This window comes from Pseudophryne corroboree, chromosome 4, assembly GCF_028390025.1.
Source record: "Pseudophryne corroboree isolate aPseCor3 chromosome 4, aPseCor3.hap2, whole genome shotgun sequence".
NCBI classification, from domain to species: Eukaryota; Metazoa; Chordata; class Amphibia; order Anura; family Myobatrachidae; genus Pseudophryne; species Pseudophryne corroboree.
The window spans coordinates 645,919,750-645,945,201 of NC_086447.1; the positions used below are offsets into that span (position 1 = coordinate 645,919,750).

The 25,452-nt window shown below is 47.3% G+C and overlaps 1 protein-coding gene across 6 annotated transcripts in view; it reads left to right on the forward strand.

The window, feature by feature from the left end:
• CEP170 (centrosomal protein 170) overlaps window positions 1-25,452 on the forward strand; it is a 619,381-nt gene that overhangs the window by 444,531 nt on the left and 149,398 nt on the right. For all 6 annotated transcript variants that reach the window (XM_063917739.1, XM_063917738.1, XM_063917740.1 and 3 more), the window contains exon 11: window positions 13,036-14,778. In XM_063917739.1, coding sequence (XP_063773809.1) covers window positions 13,036-14,778 — 1,743 coding nt within the window. The remainder of the gene's footprint in view (window positions 1-13,035; window positions 14,779-25,452) is intronic.

Genomic DNA, 25,452 nt, shown 5'->3' on the forward strand with positions numbered 1-25,452 from the left:
CAGCAACAGGCTTTTTATACACTACTTCCAAAAGCAATACAATGGATACTGTAATCCCTTTGTCCATTGGACACAGGGATGCATCTTTACATTACAGGAGAGGTCATAGGTTGATTTGAAAAGGTGGGCGATATCTTTCTCAACTGCTCTTGTGGGTGGTCTACTTTGGATTCCCGCCGCATACATAATATACAGTAAATACAGTTTATATCTATATTCTACTTCTGCACATAACTATACGCAGGAACATGCGATCTTCCTCTAACCAACACCGGAATGTTACCCTTAAAATACCCTACAGCTGGATACCAGACACCACCTTATAACCTTAGTCTGTCCCTTCCTATCATACAAAGGCGAATCCCTTAGTCCTGGAATCATTTAAACTGTTGATACTTGCTGATGTGGTGCAGGGGAACTATGTGTACAATGTGCACTATTTGGATTAAATATGTAATGTTTTGATAGCCCTCCATGCGTTCACAAACTCCACCGTAAATACCCACACCACGCGCAGGACCGCGGGAGCGACCATGCGCAAATTGCGGATATGTGCACGCACGGCGAAACAAGTGCCCGCGCAGCGGGCATGTGTGTGTTGTTAGTACGTGATGTGTGTACTACAATATTTTTCGACTTTGACATGGTAGACAGGACTGTCCTGCAAGAAACAGTCCAGAAGTTGGTGGAGGCACAGGTCATTGTGCCAGTACCACCCCACATGCAGAACAACGGTTACTATTCGAACCTTTTCGTGGTACCGAAACCGGATGGTTCGGTCAGGCCCAATCTGAACTTAAAATCACTAAACCCCTTTCTGAGGGAGTTCAAGTTCAAAATGGAGTTCCTAAGGGCGGTGATATCAGGTCTGGAGGAGGGGGAATTCCTAGTATCCCTGGATATCAAGGATGCGTACCTCCACATTCCGATTTGGATGCCGCATCAGGCTTATCTGCGATTTTCACTGTTGTACTGTCACTTTCAGTTCCGGGCCCTCCCATTTGGTCTCTCCACAGCACCGAGGGTGTTCACCAAGGTGATAGTAGAAATGATGATTCTCCTCAGCAGACAGGGGGTGAACATAGTTCTGTATCTGGACGATCTGCTGATAAAGGCATCGTCCAAGGAGAAGCTGTTACGGTCCATAACACTCACGACTCAGCTTCTCAGAAAACATGGTTGGATCCTGAATCTTCCAAATTCACATTTGGTACCAACCAGAAGATTGTCCTTCCTGGAAATGATCCTCGACACGGAAGTGCAGTGGGTGTTTCTCCCAGCGGAAAAGGCGTTGGTGATTCAAACGATGGTCCGTGATGTCTTGAAGCCAGCCCGAGTGTCAATTCATCAGTGCATTCGCCATCTGGGGAAGATGGTGGCCTCGTACGAGGCTCTGCAGTACGGGAGGTTTCAAGCTCAGTCCTTCCAACTGGATCTCCTAGACAAGTGGTCGGGATCCCATCTACACATGCACCATAGAATTCGTCTGTTGCCAAAGGCCAGGATTTCACTCCTCTGGTGGCTGCAATTATATCGCCTTCTGGAGGGCCGCAGGTTCGGGATTCAGGACTGGATCCTTCTAACCACGGATGCAAGTCTCCGAGGCTGGGGCGCAGTCACTCAAGAGGAAACCTTCCAAGGAAGGTGGTCAAGCCTGGAAGCCTGCCTGCCGATAAACATTCTGGAACTAAGAGCCGTCTACAACAGTCTCCTCCAAGCGGCCCATCTTCTGAGAAATCGGGCCATTCAAGTGCAGTTGGACAATGTGACAACAGTGGCTTACATAAACCGACAGGGTGGAACGATGAGTAGAGCTGCAATGGCAGGTAACAAGAATCATCCTCTGGGCTGAAAAGCACGCATTGGTGCTGTCAGCAATCTTCATTCCGGGAGTAGACAACTGGGAAGCGGACTTCCTCAGCAGACACGATCTCCATCCAGGGGAGTGGGGTCTCCATCCAGAGGTGTTCAAGGAGGTAACAGATCTTTGGGGTGTACCGCAGATCGACATGATGGCCTCTCGTCTCAACAAGAAGCTTCGGCGGTATTGTTCCAGGTCAAGGGACCCGCAAGCAGCGGCGGTGGACGCTCTATTGACTCCGTGGGTGTTCCAGTCGGTGTACGTGTTTCCTCCACTTCCACTCATCTCGAGAGTTCTAAAGCTCATGAGGAGAACAAGGGTTCAAGCGATCCTAATTTCTCCAGACTGGCCAAGAAGGGCTTGGTACGCGTATCTTCTGGATCTACTGCAAGAAGAGCCAAGGCCTCTTCCTCTTCGGGAGGATCTGCTGCAGCAGGGGCCGTTTGCCTATCAAGACTTACTGCGGCTACGTTTGACGACATGGAGGTTGAACGCCAGATCTCAGCCCAAAAGGGTAAATACCCCAAGAACAAGCAGGAACTGAAGACATTAGCAGTAGAGGCCTGGCAGAGCATCACCAGGGATGAAACCCAGCGTCTGGTGATGTCTATGCGTTCCAGACTTCAGGCTGTAAGTGACTGCAAATGATTTGCAACAAAGTATTAAAAAGTGAAAGTTTGATTTAGGATTGTTTTAGTTTATCCCATTACTTTTGGTCCCTTAAAAAGTGTGAGCACATAATGAAACCGTGGTAATTCCTACACCGTTCACCTGATTTGGATGTAAATACCCTCAAATGAAAGCGGAAAGTCTGCAGTTAATGCACATCTTGTTTGTTTCATTTCAAATCCACTGTGGTGGTGTATAGAGCCCAAAATATGAGAATTGTGTAGATGTCCCAATATTTATGGACCGGACTGTAGGTTCTATGCTAGCTCCTGGCGCATGGCAGCTGGCGATTACATGCACTGTGCTGGTACATGGCCGTTAGTGAATACAGGCACTGTGCTGGTACATAGCAGCTGGTTAATACAGGCACTATGCTAGTTTCTGGCTCTGGGCAGCTGGTAAACACAGGTACTGTGCTGGTGCATGGCAGCTGGTGAATACAGGCACAGTGCTGGCGCATTGCAGCTGGTGAATACAAGTACTTTGCTAGATCCTGGCTCTGGGCAGCGGGTGATTACATGCACTGTGCTGGCGCATGGCAGCTGGTGAGTACAGGCACCGTACTGGAGCATGGCAGCTGGTGAATACAGGTACTATGCTAGTTCCTGGCTCGGGGCAGCTGGTGAATACAAGTACTTTGCTAGATCCTGGCTCTGGGCAGCGGGTGATTACATGCACTGTGCTGGCGCATGGCAGCTGATGAATACAGGCACTGTACTTTCGCATGGCAGGTGGTGAAAACAAGTACTATGCTAGTTCCTGGCTCTGGGCAGCTGGTTTTTACATGCACTATACTGGCGCATGGCAGCTGATGAATACAGGCACAGTGCTGGCACATGGCAGCTGGTGATTACAGGTACTATGCTAGTTCCTGGCTCTGGGAAGCTGGTGGTTTCATGCACTGTGCTGGCGCATGGCAGCTGGGGATTTCATGCACTGTGCTGATGCATGGCAGCTGGTGATTACATGCACTGTGCTGGTGCATGGCAACTGGTGAATACAGGCACTGGGCTGGCACATGGCAGCTAGTGAATACAGGTACTATGCTAGTTCCTAACTATGGGCATCTGGTTTTCTCTATCGTCCTAGTGGATGCTGGGGTTCCTGAAAGGACCATGGGGAATAGCGGCTCCGCAGGAGACAGGGCACAAAAAGTAAAGCTTTTCCGATCAGGTGGTGTGCACTGGCTCCTCCCCCTATGACCCTCCTCCAGACTCCAGTTAGATTTTTGTGCCCGGCCGAGAAGGGTGCAATCTAGGTGGCTCTCCTAAAGAGCTGCTTAGAGAAAGTTTAGCTAGGTTTTTTATGTTACAGTGATTCCTGCTGGCAACAGGATCACTGCAGCGAGGGACTGAGGGGAGAAGGAGTCAACTCACCTGCGTGCAGGATGGATTGGCTTCTTGGCTACTGGACATCAAGCTCCAGAGGGACGATCACAGGTACAGCCTGGATGGTCACCGGAGCCGCGCCGCCGGCCCCCTTGCAGATGCTGAAGACAGAAGAGGTCCAGAATCGGCGGCTGAAGACTCCTGCAGTCTTCTAAAGGTAGCGCACAGCACTGCAGCTGTGCGCCATTTTCCTCTCAGCACACTTCACACGGCAGTCACTGAGGGTGCAGGGCGCTGGGAGGGGGGCGCCCTGGGAGGCAAAATGAGTACCTATAAAGGCTAAAAATACCTCACATATAGCCCTAGAGGCTATATGGAGATATTTAACCCCTGCCTGATTTCTCAAAATAGCGGGAGACGAGCCCGCCGGAAAAGGGGCGGGGCCTATCTCCTCAGCACACGGCGCCATTTCCTCTCACAGCTCCGCTGGTCAGGACGGCTCCCAGGTCTCTCCCCTGCACTGCACTACAGAAACAGGGTAAAACAGAGAGGGGGGGCAAATTTATGGCGATATTTTTATATAACAAAGCAGCTATAGGGGAGCACTTATTATAAGGCTATCCCTGATATATATATAGCGCTTTTGGTGTGTGCTGGCAAACTCTCCCTCTGTCTCCCCAAAGGGCTAGTGGGTCCTGTCTTCATTAGGAGCATTCCCTGTGTGTCTGCTGTGTGTCGGTACGTGTGTGTCGACATGTATGAGGACGATATTGGTGTGGAGGCGGAGCAATTGCCAAATATGGGGATGTCACCTCCTAGGGGGTCGACACCAGAATGGATGCCTTTATTTATGGAACTACGGGATAGTGTCAACACGCTAAAGCAGTCGTTTGACGACATGAGACGGCCGGACAATCAATTAGTGCCTGTCCAGGCGACTCAAACACCGTCAGGGGCTGTGAAACGCCCTTTGCCTCAGTCGGTCGACACAGACCCAGACACAGGCGATGACTCCAGTGGTGACGGTGACGAATCAACCGTATTTTCCAGTAGGGCCACACGTTATATGATTTTGGCAATGAAGGAGGCGTTACATTTAGCTGATACTACAGGTACCACTAAACAGGGTATTATGTGGGGTATGAAAAAACTACCTATAGTTTTTCCTGAATCAGAAGAACTAAATGACGTGTGTAATGAAGCGTGGGTTGCCCCTGATAAAAAGCTGATAATTTCAAAGAAATTATTGGCATTATACCCTTTCCCGCCAGAGGTTAGGGAGCGCTGGGAAACACCTCCTAGGGTGGACAAGGCGCTAACACGCTTATCTAAACAAGTGGCGTTACCCTCTCCTGAGACGGCCGCACTTAAAGATCCATCAGATAGGAGGATGGAAAATATCCAAAAAAGTATATACACACATGCAGGTGTTATACTACGACCAGCTGTAGCAACTGCCTGGATGGGCAGTGCGGGGGTAGTTTGGTCAGAATCCCTGATTGAAAATATTGATACCCTGGACAGGGACAATATTCTACTGTCGTTAGAACAAATAAAGGATGCATTTCTTTATATGCGTGATGCACAGAGGGATATATGCACACTGGCATCACGGGTAAGTGCTATGTCCATTTCGGCCAGAAGAGCTTTATGGACGCGACAGTGGACAGGCGATGCGGATTCAAAACGGCATATGGAAGTTTTGCCGTATAAGGGGGAGGAGTTATTTGGAGTCGGTCTATCAGATTTGGTGGCCACGGCTACAGCCGGGAAATCCACCTTTCTACCTCAAGTCACTCCCCAACAGAAAAAGGCACCGACTTTTCAACCGCAGCCCTTTCGTTCCTTTAAAAATAAGAGAGCAAAGGGCTATTCATATTTGCCACGAGGCAAAGGTCGAGGGAAGAGACAGCAACACGCAGCTCCTTCCCAGGATCAGAAGCCCTCCCCGGCTTCTACAAAAGCCTCAGCATGACGCTGGGGCTTCTCAAGCGGACTCGGGGACGGTGGGCGGTCGTCTCAAAAATTACAGCGCGCAGTGGGCTCACTCGCAAGTAGATCCCTGGATCCTGCAGATAATATCTCAGGGATACAGGTTGGAATTAGAGACAGATCCACCTCGCCGTTTCCTGAGGTCTGCTTTACCAACGTCCCCCTCCGAAAGGGAGACGGTGTTGGAAGCCATTCACAAGCTGTACTCTCAGCAGGTGATAGTCAAGGTACCTCTTCTGCAACAAGGGAAGGGGTATTATTCCACTCTTTTTGTGGTACCGAAGCCGGATGGCTCGGTAAGGCCTATTCTAAATCTGAAGTCCTTGAACCTGTACATAAAGAAGTTCAAGTTCAAAATGGAGTCACTCAGAGCAGTGATAGCGAACCTGGAAGAGGGGAACTTTATGGTATCCTTGGACATCAAGGATGCGTATCTCCACGTTCCAATTTACCCCTCACACCAGGGGTACCTCAGGTTCGTTGTACAAAACTGTCACTATCAGTTTCAGACGCTGCCGTTCGGATTGTCCACGGCACCTCGGATCTTTACAAAGGTAATGGCCGAGATGATGATTCTTCTTCGAAGAAAAGGCGTATTAATTATCCCATACTTGGACGATCTCCTAATAAGGGCGAGGTCCAGAGAACAGCTAGAGATGGGATTAGCACTGTCTCAAGAAGTGCTAAAACAGCACGGGTGGATTCTGAATATTCCAAAATCCCAGTTAATGCCGACAACTCGTCTGCTGTTCCTAGGGATGATTCTGGACACGGTTCAGAAAAAGGTTTTTCTCCCGGAGGAAAAAGCCAAGGAGTTATCCGAGCTTGTCAGGAACCTCCTAAAACCAGGAAAGGTGTCTGTACATCAATGCACAAGAGTCCTGGGAAAAATGGTGGCTTCTTACGAAGCGATTCCATTCGGCAGATTCCACGCAAGAATTTTCCAAAGGGATCTGTTGGACAAATGGTCAGGGTCGCATCTTCAGATGCACCTACGGATAACCCTGTCTCCAAGGACAAGGGTGTCTCTTCTGTGGTGGTTGCAGAGTGCTCATCTATTGGAGGGCCGCAGATTCGGCATACAGGATTGGATCCTGGTGACCACGGACGCCAGCCTGAGAGGCTGGGGAGCAGTCACACAAGGAAGAAACTTCCAGGGAGTATGGACGAGCCTGGAAACGTCTCTTCACATAAACATTCTGGAACTAAGAGCAATATACAATGCTCTAAACCAGGCAGAACCTCTGCTTCAGGGAAAACCGGTATTGATCCAGTCGGACAACATCACGGCAGTCGCCCATGTGAACAGACAGGGCGGCACAAGAAGCAGGAGGGCAATGGCAGAAGCTGCAAGGATTCTTCGCTGGGCAGAGAATCATGTGATAGCACTGTCAGCAGTGTTCATCCCGGGAGTGGACAACTGGGAAGCAGACTTCCTCAGCAGACACGATCTTCACCCGGGAGAGTGGGGACTTCATCCAGAAGTCTTCCACATGCTGGTAACCCGTTGGGAAAGACCAATGGTGGACATGATGGCGTCTCGCCTCAACAAAAAACTGGACAGGTATTGCGCCAGGTCAAGAGATCCGCAGGCAATAGCTGTGGACGCGCTGGTAACGCCTTGGGTGTACCAGTCGGTGTATGTGTTTCCTCCTCTGCCTCTCATACCAAAAGTATTGAGAATTATACGGCAAAGAGGCGTAAGAACGATACTAGTGGTTCCGGATTGGCCAAGGAGGACTTGGTACCCGGAACTTCAAGAGATGATCACGGAAGATCCGTGGCCTCTACCTCTAAGGAGGGACTTACTTCAGCAGGGTCCCTGTCTGTTTCAAGACTTACCGCGGCTGCGTTTGACGGCATGGCGGTTGAACGCCGGATCCTAAAGGAAAGAGGCATGCCGGAAGAAGTCATTCCTACTTTGATTAAAGCAAGGAAGGAAGTAACCGTGCAACATTATCACCGAATTTGGCGAAAATATGTTGCGTGGTGCGAAGATCGGAGTGCTCCGACGGAGGAATTTCAACTGGGTCGATTCCTACATTTCCTGCAATCAGGATTGTCAATGGGTCTCAAATTGGGATCTATTAAGGTTCAAATTTCGGCCCTGTCGATTTTCTTTCAAAAAGAATTGGCTTCAGTCCCTGAAGTCCAGACCTTTGTTAAGGGAGTGCTGCATATACAGCCTCCTGTGGTGCCTCCAGTGGCACCGTGGGATCTAAATGTGGTTTTGGACTTCCTAAAATCTCATTGGTTTGAACCACTAAAAAAGGTGGATTTGAAATATCTCACATGGAAAGTGACCATGCTTCTAGCCCTGGCTTCTGCCAGGAGAGTGTCAGAATTGGCAGCTTTATCTTACAAAAGCCCATATCTGATTTTCCATTCGGACAGGGCAGAACTGCGAACTCGTCCGCATTTTCTCCCTAAGGTGGTGTCAGCATTTCATCTGAACCAGCCTATTGTAGTGCCTGCGGCTACAAGTGACTTGGAGGACTCCAAGTTACTGGACGTTGTCAGAGCATTAAAAATATATATTGCAAGGACAGCTGGAGTCAGAAAATCTGACTCGTTGTTTATATTGTATGCACCCAACAAGATGGGTGCTCCTGCGTCTAAGCAGACGATTGCTCGTTGGATCTGTAGCACAATCCAACTTGCACATTCTGTGGCAGGCTTGCCACAGCCTAAATCTGTAAAGGCCCACTCCACAAGGAAGGTGGGCTCATCTTGGGCGGCTGCCCGAGGGGTCTCGGCATTACAACTTTGCCGAGCAGCTACGTGGTCAGGGGAGAACACGTTTGTAAAATTTTACAAATTTGATACTCTGGCTAAGGAGGACCTGGAGTTCTCTCATTCGGTGCTGCAGAGTCATCCGCACTCTCCCGCCCGTTTGGGAGCTTTGGTATAATCCCCATGGTCCTTTCAGGAACCCCAGCATCCACTAGGACGATAGAGAAAATAAGATTTTACTTACCGATAAATCTATTTCTCGGAGTCCGTAGTGGATGCTGGGCGCCCATCCCAAGTGCGGATTATCTGCATAAGTTGTACATAGTTATTGTTAACTAATTCGGGTTATTGTTAAAGGAAGCCATCTTTCAGAGGCTCCGCTGTTATCATACTGTTAACTGGGTTTAGATCACAAGTTGTACGGTGTGATTGGTGTGGCTGGTATGAGTCTTACCCGGGATTCAAAATCCTCCCTTATTGTGTACGCTCGTCCGGGCACAGTACCTAACTGGAGTCTGGAGGAGGGTCATAGGGGGAGGAGCCAGTGCACACCACCTGATCGGAAAAGCTTTACTTTTTGTGCCCTGTCTCCTGCGGAGCCGCTATTCCCCATGGTCCTTTCAGGAACCCCAGCATCCACTACGGACTCCGAGAAATAGATTTATCGGTAAGTAAAATCTTATTATTACTTGCACTGTGCTTGCGCATGATGGCTATTGAATAGCTATTGAATACAGGCACTGTGCTGGCGCATGGCAGTTGGTGATTACAAGCATTGTGCTGGCGCATGGCAGTTGGTGGACACCAACCACTGTGCTAGTTGATGATTTTCGGCTCTTGAACAGCATGATGTGATTGGTCACATTATAAACAGCCAGAGGGGTTTGGGAAGCGTATACCCCAAAGAATATGACACTCTGAAGAACCAATAACGTGAGCTACTCAGAAAGACACAGATGTAAACTGGACTGTGATAAATATAGAAATTTCCCAATAACAGAACAGTATTAACATGTGACAGAATATACAGTAAGTGATTTCTGAAAGTTATTACTACAGATGATAATGCATAACACTGCGCTCACTAATTGGACTACAAAGGGTGAAGGCACTGCTAAATCCAGTGTCCATTCTTCGTGTTACAAGTAGGAAATGATTGATTCTGTGCAACATTAAGGTTAGGTGTGGTGGGGGGATAGGTGGGAGAAAGTGTTGGTAGTGTAAATGTAGCAGATGTTTACGTATAAAAAAAAAATGACTGAATTAATTATTGGTTAACATAAAATGTCATTTATTGAAAATACAAAAGTTAATTGGGGAAGTCACAGTGCTCTCCTTTATAATGAGTCTCTTGGATTGTATGGTCAATCGCAGTCAGTGCAGTGACACCACAGAGGGATCCCTCTAGAGTGGGTATAAGGTTATTCTTTAGAAACACCTTTTTACTTCTAATCCCAAAGTTTATGTTCCCTCTGAATGATTGCACTGACTCGGATGGAGGTGTCAGTCCAGTAATAGTGCAGTGTCTGTAGTGGCGTCCCACTTGCACTTCCACGTACCAATAAGTGTCTCTCGTGTTCCCACACTGTGTTGATTTTCAGCCTATGGTCCCCTGAGACTGAAGCTGCAGACATGTTTGACTGTGTTTGGCCAGTATGCTTACAGTTCCTGGTAGTGATGAGACCCCTTTTTTGGCTTTCCGGGTTAATCCTATACCTTAGGTTTCACTGTAATGCCCCAGTCTTTAGCTGCTGCTGATCTCAGCTGGCATGGGACCTCCTTCCTGGTCAGCAATCCCGTGAGTCCTCCCACGATGCAGTGCTGGGATGGGAGCTCTCCTACCTGAGAATAGCCAGTGGTTTCCCTCTGCTGATTGGATGGATTTTTTGCAGAATTTAGGTGTATGGAGTGCTTGTTGCATACACTGCTGCGGCATTCGTCATCAACACGTTTCAGCAGTAAAATGCCTTTCTCGAGGTCTACAGATGTGTCCTCATAGATCTAGCCTCAATACACCATGTAGCATAGATGCCTGGCACGAGTGAGACTCGATTTCCCGTGCTAGCATCGGGCATCTTTTTTTTTTTTTTTTTTTGCCAAAAATATATCTTAGTCAGAATGTGATGCAACTGGGATGCACCAAAAAGACTGTGCTGGTCAGTTTGATATATGACACTTGTATATTGGGTGTTACTGAGTCTATAAAGGGGGAAATGGAACTTTTATTTGAAAAAAGCTGTGGCTGCTACTTTGTAGCACTGTGTATACAGATTCAGAGACTCATTTGCACACAGATATACAAGTGTCTTATATCAATTTAATCAGCAAAGTCTACTGGTGCATCTTAGCTGCATCACGTTGCGACTAACATGCATTTCGCCATAAAAGACTACCAATGCTAGCAGATTCTCACAGGACCTTGCGCACCAAGAGGGGATATTTGGTATGACTGCAGCAATGATGTATGAGGACACATACTGTATGTACTAGCATATTGCTTTTTAATTACCGTATTTTTCGGACCATAAGACGCACTTTTTCTCCCCAAAAATGTGGGGTGAAAAGTACATGCGTCTTATGGTCCGAATATGCGTCTTATGGTCCGAATAACAGAGCAGGAGTAAAAACCTTATGGAGCGCTCCCAATGCGCTGGGTGGGAGCGCACTGGGTGGGAGAGGCAGCAGTTACGAGTGCGGGTAGCGGCGGGTCCTGTCTGCTGCTGCTGCTGCTTTGCCGTCATCCGAGAGGCGGCATCACGTGGCTCCCTCCCCTCGCCTCCTCCAAAGTACTGCTGCTGCTGCCTCGCCGTCATCTGAGAGGCGGCATCACGTGACTCCCCCGCTTCCTCCCCTTGCCTCCTCCAAAGTACTGCTGCTGCTGCCTCGCCGTCATCTGAGAGGCGGCATCACGTGACTCCCCCGCTTCCTCCCCTTGCCTCCTCCAAAGTATTGCTGCTGCTGCCTCGCCGTCATCTGTATGTTGTGAGGTAAAAAGGTTCTCGTCTGCTCTGTACTGTGACTATGGCTGTGCTTGTGTGGCTGCCTCTGTCACACACTGTCCCAGAAAAATCTGTGTACCGTATTCTATGTAAATGGCCTGTAAAGCTGATGTCTGTGTCTACAGTATAGATTGTAAGCTTATTACACTATTTGGTTCAGAATATTTTTTTTCCTGTTTTCCGCCTCTAAAAACTAGGTGCGTCTTATGGTCAGGTGCGTCTTATGGTCCGAAAAATACGGTAACTTTAGTTTAGTTCCACTTTAACCACTTAACGGAAGCCACTTTTTCCCCCCAAAATGACAAAAAAAATTAAATGTCATGGATTATTTTATGTAGTCAAAAACTTCTTTAAAAAAAATGTATTTAAATATTTTAATTTCAAGACTATTCCTAGTGTATGTCTAGCACCCCACCAATGTCCATATGCCCCCATTGTAACTGAAGTTCCCATGTTTACACTTTTGATCCTACATTCTGTGGCAAATATTAGCAGTGATGTCTGTGGTCAGAGATTGCAACACTGCCAGTGGGCTGGGTAAGAAGGAGGAAATCCATTCTGCACATGTGCAGAAGGGACTTCCTCTATAATATTGAGCGTTGCGTCATGATTCCATGGCATTCAGCTGCATCAGGGAGAGCCAAGCTTGCTGCTGTCACATCACATGCAGCAGCGCTCACAAAATGGTTGATTAGGAAAACAACAATGTTCTGTAATTTGAGGTAAATGTAGAGGCAGATCGGCATATTTCTAATCTTTCCTCCATATTTACCAACTCAGTATTTGCCTCCTCCACAGTGGGAGTCTTGGGGCGTAGAGAGAGTGCACATATTGTATTGTTTCCTCAGCTCCATCCTGTGTCAATATTTTTGAGCAGAGCGGTGTTACATGTCATAACTCAGTATTTTATGGGGTGCCACTCTGCTCCAAAGAAAGCATACAGGGCTACTAATGTACATAGAGCCCTTACTACTTATTGTTTGTAGTGTAGTGAAAAGTGAGAGACTATTACTAAATAGCTCTGGCTCAAAGTAAAAAAAAAAAAAAAAAGTTCCACACAAATGAGATTATATATGAAGCACCAAAACTGCTTTATGCTGTGCAAAACCAGTTGTGGACATGCTATGCAACTGATCTGCACATTCGTGTATAGAATTTTACCTAGGTGCATTGAATTGGAAAGTAACATGGCATTTTAGAGTGAACAATGGTTTTCGCCCACTGATGATCATCCCTTCTCTATTACTCAGTGGGCCAACAATCAGAGGTGGGGACAGGGCTTCGTTGCCTACGTAGTGGGGCATAGCTAGGCTCTGTGTCAAAGCGACAGATAGAAAGGAAAAAATTAAAACGGAGAGGTACATTATATATTTGTACAATGCTGTAATGTTCCGTACAGTTCTGCAATGTTTCACATGTATAAGGATCTGATTGGATATTCTACTTATTTTAGATGGAGATATGAGTGAATCTGGAGCATCACATAAAGGTGAATCTGCCACTTCTGTGACAAGTCAAAATGATTGTAAAAGGAGAACTTTACCAAAGCTTCCAAAAGAAGAATGTGACTCACTTGCTTCTGTTAGTAAATTTAAGCATAGAGCCGATATTGGAGAAAAGCAAGATACAGAGTTACAGGAGAAAGAAGTACCTAGCCTTATTAACAAAAAAGACAACCTGTATGTTTCATATGGGCGAAGTATGGATAAGCCAGGTAAACTTTTAGATAGTTCATTGGAAAAGACAGGAAACCTTGCAGACTATTCAAGATTAAGTAGTGAGGCTTCCAGGAAAGATGGCTTTCTCCCTGCAAATGCTGTAAAAAAACAAGTAATATGCAAAGCTCAACGTGAACAGACTAAAGAGCAGCCAACCTCTGCAAAATTATCCAGCAAGCCGCCCGCTGCCCAGCTATGTAAAGGTGATTCTTTAGCACAACATTTGTACAAACTACAGAAATCTGTAGAAATGCCCCATGAAATTACTAAAAAAAATGATGTTTCCTGCAATAATCATGTTAAAAATACAGAAACTGAGAAAAAAGAGCACATAAAGCCACTAGTGAGACAAGGTAGTTTCACTATAGACAAGCCAAGCTCAAACGTCCCAATAGAACTCATTCCACACATTAATAAACAGTCTGTTTTCTCACCAAGCTTTCCTTTTACATCTGTGAACAATATTAGAGAGAGGAGTGACTCTGTAGACACTGATTCTAGCATGGATACTACTTTCCTTTTGAAAGATACAGAAGCAGTCATGGCTTTCCTTGAGGCAAAGCTCCGGGATGAAAGCAAACCTGATGAGGATCCAAAAACACCTAGCTATACACAAGATAATTCTATATCCCCTGAGTCAGATGTTGATACAGCAAGCACAATTAGTTTTGTCGCTGGTGATTTAGAAAAAAAATGTCCACAAAAGCGAAAAAGCCTCAGCAGTCTACATAAAGAGAAATCCTCAACTTCTTCTCCTTCTAAAGACCCTCCTAATTCATCAGCTGCCATGAACCGAGAGAGGAATGAAAGAAAAAGTAAACCCCATGTCAAAGAGGTTGCAACGAGAACTGAAATCCGTAAGGTACTGCGAACAAGTGCAAGAAATAGGCCACCTTCTCTCGACTTGACGGATGATGATCAGACTTCTAGTTTACCTTGTTCAGCTGTCTCCGATATTTTATCATCTGACCAAGAAACCTATTCTAGAAAACCACTTACCAAAGCTCAGTTTGCTTCTGCAGATGACAAATGTGCCACATCAAAAGCAACCGCAGCTAACAAGTCAATCACTCTTCCAAGGCCTCGTCCAACTAGAACTTCACTATTGCGCCGATCACGCTTAGGAGAGACTTCAGATACAGAAATTGGGGATACTGATAGAGCATCTGTTGCCTCTGAAGTTTCTACAACAAGTTCAACATCAAAACAACCTACTGGTAAGAAACCTTTTTCAAGAATTGATTTGCTTGCACAGCCACGAAGAACAAGACTTGGTTCTTTATCAGCACGCAGTGACTCTGAAGCAACAATTTCAAAAGGTTCTGGATCTTCTCGAACTGCAGAATATGCCAGTAGGAGTGGTCTTAAATCTGCAACTACTGATGGAAAAAGTTCTCCAAGAGCCAGAGCTAACAGCATATCTCGCTTATCAGATGCCAAAACAAAGACTGCTCCACCGAGTCACAGTTCTCCATCAGGTAAGGTTTTAACTGTTAAATTTTTTTAGTTTTTGCAATCAAACTTTATTATGTACTGTGCCCCCTCTCCACAATATGTATTGTACCCATAAGCACAGAAATAATCCACAAATACATTGGTAGTGGCAAATGTTAAATTTAATTTAAAGTAACATATAAACTGGTTAGATGAATTCAATTTACAAGATTTTTGTATATATCTTAATCTATTCATAGATAACTGATACATGTGAGAAGCTGACCTGTTTTAAAATTAAGGATGTTACAAATTGCAGAGGAGTTCCATAAAATACCTCTAGTCGGGATCCTGGCGGCACAATGTCGCTGGCGGAATTCCGACTAGCAGTGAAATGCCGCTGCCAGAATACTGGCGAGTTAGGTGATTCTTCCTCTGAGTGTCCACGACACCCATAGAGGGAGAATATAACCTGTGGTGAGCACTCACCACGCTGCCGCATACTGGTGGCTGGGATGCCGCTGTCAGTATACTGACGGCCGGCATACCGGCCGCTGGTCATTCATACTGAACCCATTCCATAATAGTAAAGCAGATGTTATATGGAGCATATTACTACTTTTATCTTTATTTTACACGGTAGAGGTTGAGTTTTTCATTTTTCTTTTTTAATAATAATAATTTCTCCGGCTGGGTCCACAGGATAACATTGGGATATGCTTGAGCGTCAGCGGATTGGCACCAAATCGATCACGAGCTTTGTGGCCTCCCAGGATGCACCGGGCTCGTCCATATAATCCTTCCCACCGACTCGGTCAAATCAGTTTTTTGTTTGGTGCGGCAGGAGTCGGACCATGGTCACAGGGCTGCTGTGTTTGGCAGCCCTAAGAGCCTTTATTTTTATAGTCGCACCTTTTTTTGAGTGAACGTTCCTAACAGCGTCTTACACGCATATTGGAAAGAGTCGCTCCAACAACTCTCCGCCGGGTCGCAACAACGCTTACCCTCACGGTACAAGTGCTGTCTCGACGGGCGTCTGTGTCGGATGTTGCTAGCAGGTCCAGCAGACGTTACCAGGCTGTGGTCTGAGCACGGGGAGAAGGTAAGGCATCGTTTCCGCTTAGAGGGGGAATACGGACACAGCCGCACTGATTTGGGCGGAGACTACCAAACAGTAGCTGGCGCGCCACCACCACGGGTGCTCTAGCACTATGCTTTACGGATCAGAAGGCGCCAGGAATAGTTTGAGGCTGCGTTCCCTAGGGTTGATGCCAGCAGTGGGGAGTCAGACGCTCTCCCCCCAGTTCATGACCAGTTTCCGAGTGTCTCCCGCCATGAACTGATTGCATCACTTCCGTCTCAGACGCTACCGCGAGGGAACTCGGTCTCAGCATGGCGCTGCGTCTGTATACACTAAAGTTTGACCGCTAAGAGACTGGGTCGCAGACAGAGCGTCTGCATGCACTACCGTTCACTGAGCGTCTGTGTCCAATAAAAATACTGGATTGGCTGTGTACACTAATAGCGTCTGGATCCACTCAGCGACTTGCTAACGTATTGATCGATCCTGGAAGTGGGGTGAGTCTCCCTGTATCCCACTCTACAGTGTAAGGGTTATACAGCACTAAAATTCTATCTACTATGTTAGTATGAATCGTTAAGTTCAGTGCCTATTGCATATGAGTTTTTGTACAATGCTGTAGTTTTCTCCGCAATTGCGTCTGAATACATTAAAATACAGTACTGTATAATACAGAAAACGGTAAATGTACGCCTACATACTTGAAATGTGTTTGTAGTTGATAATATGCTGTAACACCAGCACTTAAAACATGTTTATCTTGCAAGGTTGGGTTAATAACTCAATCCTTGGGAAATAATGGGTTGTGTGCAAATTGCTTTTCATTTCAGCAGACTACTAGGCAGATCTCTGTTCAACAACAGATAGATCCACCTTGGGCCATATTTGCACAGACTCTATCCAGTATAGCTGACAGGTTGGCCACTGCAGCTCCTATCGCAGGAATAGGTTACACGATTAACCCTTACATGCAGCTCCCATCTTATGGTACAGACCCTACAGCTTCTACAAGTCAACAAGCTAATAAACCAAAGGTAAATATATCATCCAATTCGCAAGCTACACAGGAGGATACAATAGATGATGACTCCATATACTGTATGTCACCTTATGAAGAACAATTAGAGGGCTTCAGCTCAGAAGATATAGCTGAGTTAATTGGAGCAATGAAGGCTATTCTGTCTCTTGAAGATTCAGTTGAGCCAGTAGTAAAAACTAAAGCACCTGTGTTTAAACGTCCCAGAACAGTGAGGGTAGAATTTCCAGGGTCAGAGGAACTGACGGAAATTATGGAGGAAACTTGGGCTACGCCCAATAAGAAATATAAAATCCCAAGGAAATGGGATTCGTACTACCCTTTTCCAACTGGGGACTGTTTAAAAAGAGAAGTGCCTCCTAAAGTAGATACGCACGTCATTCGACTGGTGCAAAAATCCGTTTTACCCTTGCCTTCAACATCATTAAATGATGTCAAAGACAGGAGAGTGGATGGTTTTTTTAAAACATTTTTTCCCTGTCGGGCAGTCATAAGGCCGGCTATGCCCTCGGCCTGGATGGCAAAAGCGGTAGTTGAATGGGCTGAAGAATTAGAGAATGGGCTTTTAGCACCCACTAGGAAGCAGGAGTCTCATATAGCCCATATGAAACAGGCTGCACTATTTCTAGAAGAAGCAGCAATGGATATGGGTACGATTGCTTCCAAAGCTTCAGCCTTAACGGTAGCCGCTCGCAGAGCAATTTGGCTACGTACATGGAAAGCTGATTCTGAATCCAAAAAGGTTCTGGAAGCTTTGCCTTTTGTTGGGAACATTCTGTCACGTCTGAGGATTCTTGTGGATCCGGATTTGGGGAAGATGATTCTGGTGCACTTGGATCTCTGAAAACAAACGAGCGGGACGGATGAAGGTCTTGCGCATTTATTACTTGGAATAATTTAACAGAGTTCGCCAAAGAGAGTTGAATAGAGTTACTGCTGTAGGTTAGCGGGTGGCTGAAGATACCGGAACCGTGACCCAGTATAGTACTTACAGTACTATACTGTATACAGTATAAAGTATAGTACTTTAGTACTTTTAAGGAGAAATTCCGAAGGGCTGGTTACTGCGGCGTCCAGAAAAGGTAGCTGGGTAGGACACGGGAACAGAGTCGGCAGTCTGCGTAAGGCTATATCAGGAGGCTTGGGTAATTTGTTGTAAGAAGAACCTGACACTGGAGATGCTGCGGGAGCACAGAGAACTAGCTTCACAGATACTGTGAAAGACGTTGCACTGGCAAATTCCCTCCTCCAGGCCTTCCTGTCTTATAGCAGCTGCTCAGAGCTAATTGCCCACAGGGAAGTGATAAATTGGTAAAGTGTGGGCAAGACAGGCTTTTTGCCCACATCCAAGATTGCCACCGGGAACACAGCCCAGCCTGTTCACAGAAGCCCTGGCTCCACAGCAGCACTGCTGACCCCTGCTGGAGGAACATGCTGCCAGTCTGCTGAGCTGCCAACCAGTGCCCCTGCCTGTCCTCCCAGCACACCCTGCCCGACTCCAGCAGCCCGCACCTCCGCCAGCTGGACCTCTCCAAAGAGACCGGACAGGTAAGAGCCGGCTCCTCTGCACAGTCTCCCGCCGGACCGTGACACATTCTTTTTGGTAAGGAATTGACAGAGATTCTGGAGTCAGAAGCTGAATCCAAGAAGGTTACATTCCCTGCCAGTTATACTCCTAAACCTAGGGGTTCAGGTTTTAGGCCATTTCGGTGGCATGGTAAAACCAAAGGTAAGAATGAACCTAAGCAAACCCAGTACAATAAGTCTGGTAAAACGAGGAAGCAGTGGGCCACTAGAGGGCCAGCTTCCAAACCAGAACAGAAATCATCAGCCTTAGGGTGCAGGCCTCCACTTGGGGGACTCCAAGGTAGGTGGCTGTCTTCTTCAGTTTGCACACATATGGCAGCGGTCGACAACAGACACTTGGGTGCAAGAAGTGGTATCTCGGGGTTATGTTTTCCCATTCAAAAAACAGCCTCCTCAAAGGTTTTTTTGTACCAGCCCATCTCACATAGAGACGAGGGCCAGGGCACTGCAAAAAGCAGTTCACAAATTGCTTCAGTCAGGAGTAATCGTCCCAGTACCTCCGGAACAACGGGGGAAGGGGTTTTACTCCAACTAATTCTTGGTCCAGAAATCAAATGGGTCGTTTCGACCCATTCTCAATCTCAAAATGTTGAACAAATACATTTGGGTACCGAGGTTCCATATGGAAACATTCCATTCCATAATTTTGGCCATGGAACCAGGGGATTATATGTTATCTCTGGATATACAAGATGCTTACCTGCATGTGCCAATAGCATTGTCCCATCAGTGTTATCTCAGGTTCGCTATCCTCCAGCAACATTTTCAGTTCCAAGCCTTGCCCTTTGGGTTGGCTACAGCCCCCAGAGTCTTCACCAAGATTATGGTGGTTATGGCAGTTTATCTCCGCAAACAGGGGATAAGAATTTTTCCATACCTCGACGATCTTTTAATCCTGGCACAGTCCCAGGAATTGCTCTTGAGCCATCTCCAACAGACAATAACTTGTCTACAAAAACATGGATGGCTCATAAATTGGGCAAAGTCGTCTCTAATTCCGTCACAACGGATGATTCACTTAGAGGCTGTATTGGATTCAGGTCTGCAGAGGGGTGGTAGTCATGTGACCGCCGGTCGGCTGACCGACAGTCACATGACCTCCTCCGTGAGCCCGACGGCTCACGGTCCCGATGGTCGGCATGCCGACCAACAGGGACTATTTCCACTCGTGGGTGTCCACGACACCCATAGAGTGGGAATAGAACCCGTGGCGACCGCAGCGTGGCGAGCGCAGCGTGGCGAGCGCAGCGAGCCCGCAAGGGGCTTGTTGCACTCGCCCTTCCCCGCCGGGATCCCGTCGTTGGTATGCTGCCGGGATCCCGGCGTCGGTAAGCTGACCGGCGGTCAGGAGACCGCCGGTCACCCGTACTACACCCCTGCAGAGGATAATTCTACCTGGGGGAAAATATCCAAGGTGCAGTTGATGACTCAGGAATTGTTGCACAGTCAAACAATATCAGTTCACATGGCTATGCGAGTGATGGGGTTGATGGTGTCGACATTCGACATGGTGGAATATGCACAATTCCACTCAAGATCTTTGCAACATCTGATCCTAACCAGATGGAATGGAGTACATCAGACAATAAAGAAACAAATTATGGTACTTCCGGTAAAGGTAAAAAGGTAGTTAGCCTGGTGGCTACAGACATCCCATCTAGACAAGGGAAGACCCTTTTGTATATTCGATTGGGTGATCCTGACAACGGATGCCAGTCTTCAGGGCTGGGGAGCAGTGTTCGGATAATTTTGGTTCCAGGGACAATGGACCAAAAAAGAAAGTTGCCTGCCAATACATTTGTTGGAACTACGAGCTATATACATGGCACTGATTCAGGCAATGGACATTCTGCAAGGAAAACCAGTCCAGATCCGCTCGGACAATGCAACGGCAGTAGCGTACCTCAACCATCAGGGAGGAACTCGCAGCCAAAGAGCAATGGAGGAGGTAAGTCACATACTAAAGTGGGCAGAACTCCATCTTCCAGCATTGTCCGCAGTGTTCGTTCCAGGAGTCCTAAACTGGGAAGCGGACTTTCTCAGTCGGCACACCATTCAGGAAACCGAATGGGCTCTACACCCGCAGGTCTTTCAGACTCTAGTAGACAAGTGGGGGTTGCCGGAGATAGATCTCATGGCGTCCCGTCTTAATCACAAAGTTCCGGTATACGGGTTAAGAACAAAAGACCCCAAAACGACCCTGGTGGACGCACTGTCAGTGAAATGGGAATTTCATCTGGCATATCTGTTTCCTCCAATCTCCCTGCTACCCAGGATGGTGAGGAAAATAAAGCAAGCAAAGGGTGCCGTGATTCTAATAGCTCCGGCTTGGCCAAGGAGGCATTGGTACATAGATCTGCAGAGGATGTCATTGGATGCACCAATTCTGCTCCCTCAACGTCCAGATCTACTAATGCAGGGTCCCTGTTGTCAAAAGCATCTGGATCGGCTGTCTTTGACGTCATGGCTGTTGAAACCTCTATCCTAACTAAGATCAAGAGGTTTTTCACAGCAGGTAATTCAAACAATGCTTAGAGCAAGGAAACCTTCCTCTGCTCGCATTTATCACCGAATATGGCAAGCATATATTCATTGGTGCAGTGAAAGAAATATGGATCCAAAATCTTTCAGAGTATCCAGAATCTTAGATTTCCTTCAAGCAGGAATGGATAAGGGTTTGAATGTGGCTTCCTTGAGAGTTCAAGTTTCAGCATTAACTGTAGTATGGTTTCAAAAGAAAATTGCTACTTTACAGGATGTGCGTACTTTTTTCCAGGGAATGCTGCGCATTCAACCACCTTTTGTTCCTCCTGCAGTACCTTGGGATTTAAGTCTGGTTCTCAAAGCCCTTCAGGGGGCTCTGTTTGAACCATTTAAGAAAGTGGATCTTAAATGGTTGACAGCTAAAGTACTCTTTCTTCTGACTATGGCATCAGCTAGAAGAGTATCAGATTTAGGAGCGCTGTCGTGTGAGTCCCATTTTCTGATTTTTTTTATCCAGATAAAGCAGTTCTCAGAACTAAGTCTGGTTATCTTCCAAAGGTGGTCTCTAAGTTTCACCTTAATGAAGAAATTGTGGTCCCGGCTTTTCAGGTAGCGGGACTGTCAGCGGGAGAAGCATCGTTGGACGTAGTCCATGCATTAAGAATCTACGTAGATCGTACCAGTGCCGTCAGAAAGACAGATTCTCTCTTCATTCTCTACGGATTTCATAAGAGGGGATGGCCTGCTACTAAACAGACGCTAGCAAGATGGCTTCGAATTACGATTTCAGAAGCATACTCTCGTGCTGATCTCCCTGTTCCGGCTAATGTCTCTGCTCACTCTACACGTAAGGTAGGTCCTTCATGGGCAGCACAACATGGTGCTTCAGCAGAACAGATATGTAAGGCAGCCACATGGTCTTCCATTAACACATTCATTAGACATTATGCCTTGGATACCTTTGCCTCTCATGACGCTGAATTTGGGGGCGAAAGGTTCTCCTTTCCAATCAGGAGCGTCCCCACCACTAAAAATTGCTTTGGGAAATCCCAATGTTATCCTGTGGATAACCTGTGGACCCAGCCGGAGAATTATACGTTATGGTAAGAACTTACCGTTGATAACGGTATTTCTCCTATGTCCACAGGTTTCCACAGGGATCCCACCCTGACGCACCTGATTTGAGAATCTTTATACTCACTAATCTCTTCCCCCTTGTATGGAAGGGTGTGCATGTGTGTTCTTATCGCCTGAATAAGGTTCAACATAATGCTTCTGCCTAATTGCTTTGGAAACAACTGATTTGCCTGAGTCGGTGGGCGGGATTATATGGACGAGCCCGGTGCATACTGGGAGGCCACAAAGCTCGTGATCGATTTGGTGCCAATCTGCTGACGCTCAAGCATATCCCAATATTATCCTGTGGAAACCTGTGGACATAGGAGAAATACCGTTATCAATGGTAAGTTCTTACCATAACGTATATTTCTCTGACGTCCTAGTGGATGCTGGGAACTCCGTAAGAACCATGGGGAATAGCGGGCTCCGAAGGAGACTGGGCACATCTAAGAAAGAATTAGGACTACCTGGTGTGCACTGGCTCCTCCCTCTATGCCCCTCCTCCAGACCTCAGTTAGAATTTTGTGCCCGGCCGAGCTGGTTGCACACTAGGGGCTCTCCTGAGCTCTTAGAAAAGAAAGTATATATTTTGGTTTTTTATTTTCAGTGAGATCTGCTGGCAACAGACTCACTGCTACGAGGGACTTAGGGGAGAGAAGCGAACCTACCTGCTTGCAGCTAGCTTGGGCTTCTAGGCTACTGGACACCATTAGCTCCAGAGGGATCGAACACAGGCCCAACCTCGGTCGTCCGGTCCCGGAGCCGCGCCGCCGTCCCCCTTGCAGAGCCAGAAGCAAGAAGAACCACCAGGAAATCGGCGGCTGAAGACTCCGGTCTTCATTAAGGTAGCGCACAGCACTGCAGCTGTGCGCCATTGCTCCCCATGCACACCACACACTCCGGTCACTGATGGGTGCAGGGCGCTGGGGGGGGGCGCCCTGGGCTGCAATAAGAGTACCTTAAATTGGCAAAAAAACACATAATATAGTCAGCAAGACTATATATGTGTAAAATCCCCTGCCAAAATATCCATAAAAAAGCGGGAGAAGTCAGCCGAAAAAGGGGCGGGGCTATCTCCCTCAGCACACTGGCGCCATTTTCTCTTCACAGTGCAGCTGGAAGACAGCTCCCCAGGCTCTCCCCTGTAGTTTCCAGGCTCAAAGGGTTAAAAAGAGAGGGGGGGCACTAAATTTAGGCGCAAAATGTATATAAAGCAGCTATAGGGATAAATCACGTTCAGTTAGTGTAAATCCCTGATTAAATAGCGCTGTGGTGTGTGCTGGCATACTCTCTCTCTGTCTCCCCAAAGGACTTTGTGGGGTCCTGTCCTCAGTCAGAGCATTCCCTGTGTGTATGCGGTGTGTCGGTACGGCTGTGTCGACTTGTTTGATGAGGAGGCTTATGTGGAGGCGGAGCAGGTGCCGATAAATGAGATGTCACCCCCTGCGGGGTCGACACCAGAGTGGGTGGATATGTGGAAGGTATTAACCAACAGTGTCAACTCCTTACATAAAAGGCTGGATGACGTAACAGCCGTGGGACAGCCGGCTTCTCAGCCCGCGCCTGCCCAGGCGTCTCAAAGGCCATCAGGGGCTCAAAAATGCCCGCTACCTCAGATGGCAGACACAGATGTCGACACGGAGTCTGACTCCAGTGTCGACGATGTTGAGATAGATATATATATATATATATACATAATCCACTAGAGGCATCCGTTGCATGATTTCGGCAATGAAAAATGTGTTACACATTTCTGACATTAACCCAAGTACCACTAAAAAGGGGGTTTATGTTTGGGGAGAAAAAGCAGCCAGTGTTTTGTTCCCCCATCAGATGAGTTGAATGAAGTGTGTGAATAAGCGTGGGTTTCCCCCGATAAGAAACTGGTAATTCTAAAAAGTTACTGATGGCGTACCCTTTCCCGCCAGAGGACAGGTTACGTTGGGAGTCATCCCCTAGGGTGGATAAGGCGCTCACACGTTTGTCAAAAAAGGTGGCACTGCCGTCTCAGGATACGGCCACCTTGAAGGAGCCTGCTGATAAAAAGCAGGAGGCTATCCTGAAGTCTGTATATACACACTCAGGTACTGTACTGAGCCCTGCAATTGCCTCAGGTGTAGTGCTGCTGCAGCGTGGTCTGATACCCTGTCAGATAATATTGTTACCCTCGACAGGGATACTATTTTGCTAACCATAGAGCATATTAAAGACGTTGTCTTATATATGAGGGATGCACAGAGGGATATTTGCCGGCTGGCATCCAGAATTAATGCAATGTCCATTTCTGCCAGGAGGGTATTAGGGACCCGGCAGTGGACAGGGGATGCTGATTCTAAAAGGCACAGGGAGATTCTGCCTTATAAGGGTGAGGAATTGTTTGGGGATGGTCTCTCGGACCTCGTATCCACAGCAACAGCTGGGAAGTAAACATTTTTTACCTCAGGTTCCCTCACAGCCTAAGAAAGTACAGTATTATCAGGTACAGTCCTTTCGGCCTCAGAAAAGCAAGCGGGTCAAAGGCGCTTCCTTTCTGCACAGAGACAAGGGAAGAGGGAAAAAAGCTGCACCAGACAGCCAGTTTCCAGGATCAAAATCTTCCCCCGCTTCCTCTAAGTCCACCGCATGATGCTGGGACTCCACAGCCGGAGCCAGGTGTGGTGGGGGCGCGTCTCTGGAACTTCAGCGACCAGTGGGCTCGCTCACAGGTGGATCCCTGGATCCTACAAGTGGTATCTCAGGGGTGCAAGCTGGAGTTCGAGGCGACTCCCCCTCACCGTTTCCTCAAATCAGCCTTACCAACGACTCCCCCAGACAGGGAGGTAGTGCTGGAGGCGATTCACAAGCTGTACTTCCAGCAGGTGATAATCAAGGTACCCCTCTTTCAACAAGGCCAGGGTTACTATTCCACAATGTTTGTGGTACCGAAACCGGACGGTTCGGTGAGACCCATTTTAAATTTGAAATCCTTGAACACTTATATCAGAAAGTTCTAGTTCAAAATGGAATCGCTCAGGGCGGTTATTGCAAGCCTGGGCGAAGGGGATTACATGGTATGACTGGACATCAAGGATGCTTACCTGCATGTCCCCATTTACCCTCCTCACCAGGAGTACCTCAGATTTGTGGTACAGGGCTGTCATTACCAATACCAGACGTTGCCGTTTGGTCTGTCCACGGCACCGAGGGTATTTACCAAGGTAATGGCCGAAATGATGATACTCCTTCGAAGAAAGGGAGTTATAATTATCCCGTACTTGGACGATCTCCTTATAAAGGCGAGGTCCAGGGAGCAGTTGTTGGTCGGAAGTGCTACAACAGCACGGCTGGATTCTGAATATTCCAAAGTCGCAGCTGGTTCCTACGACGCGTCTACTGTTCCTGGGTATGGTTCTGGACACAGAACAGAAAAAA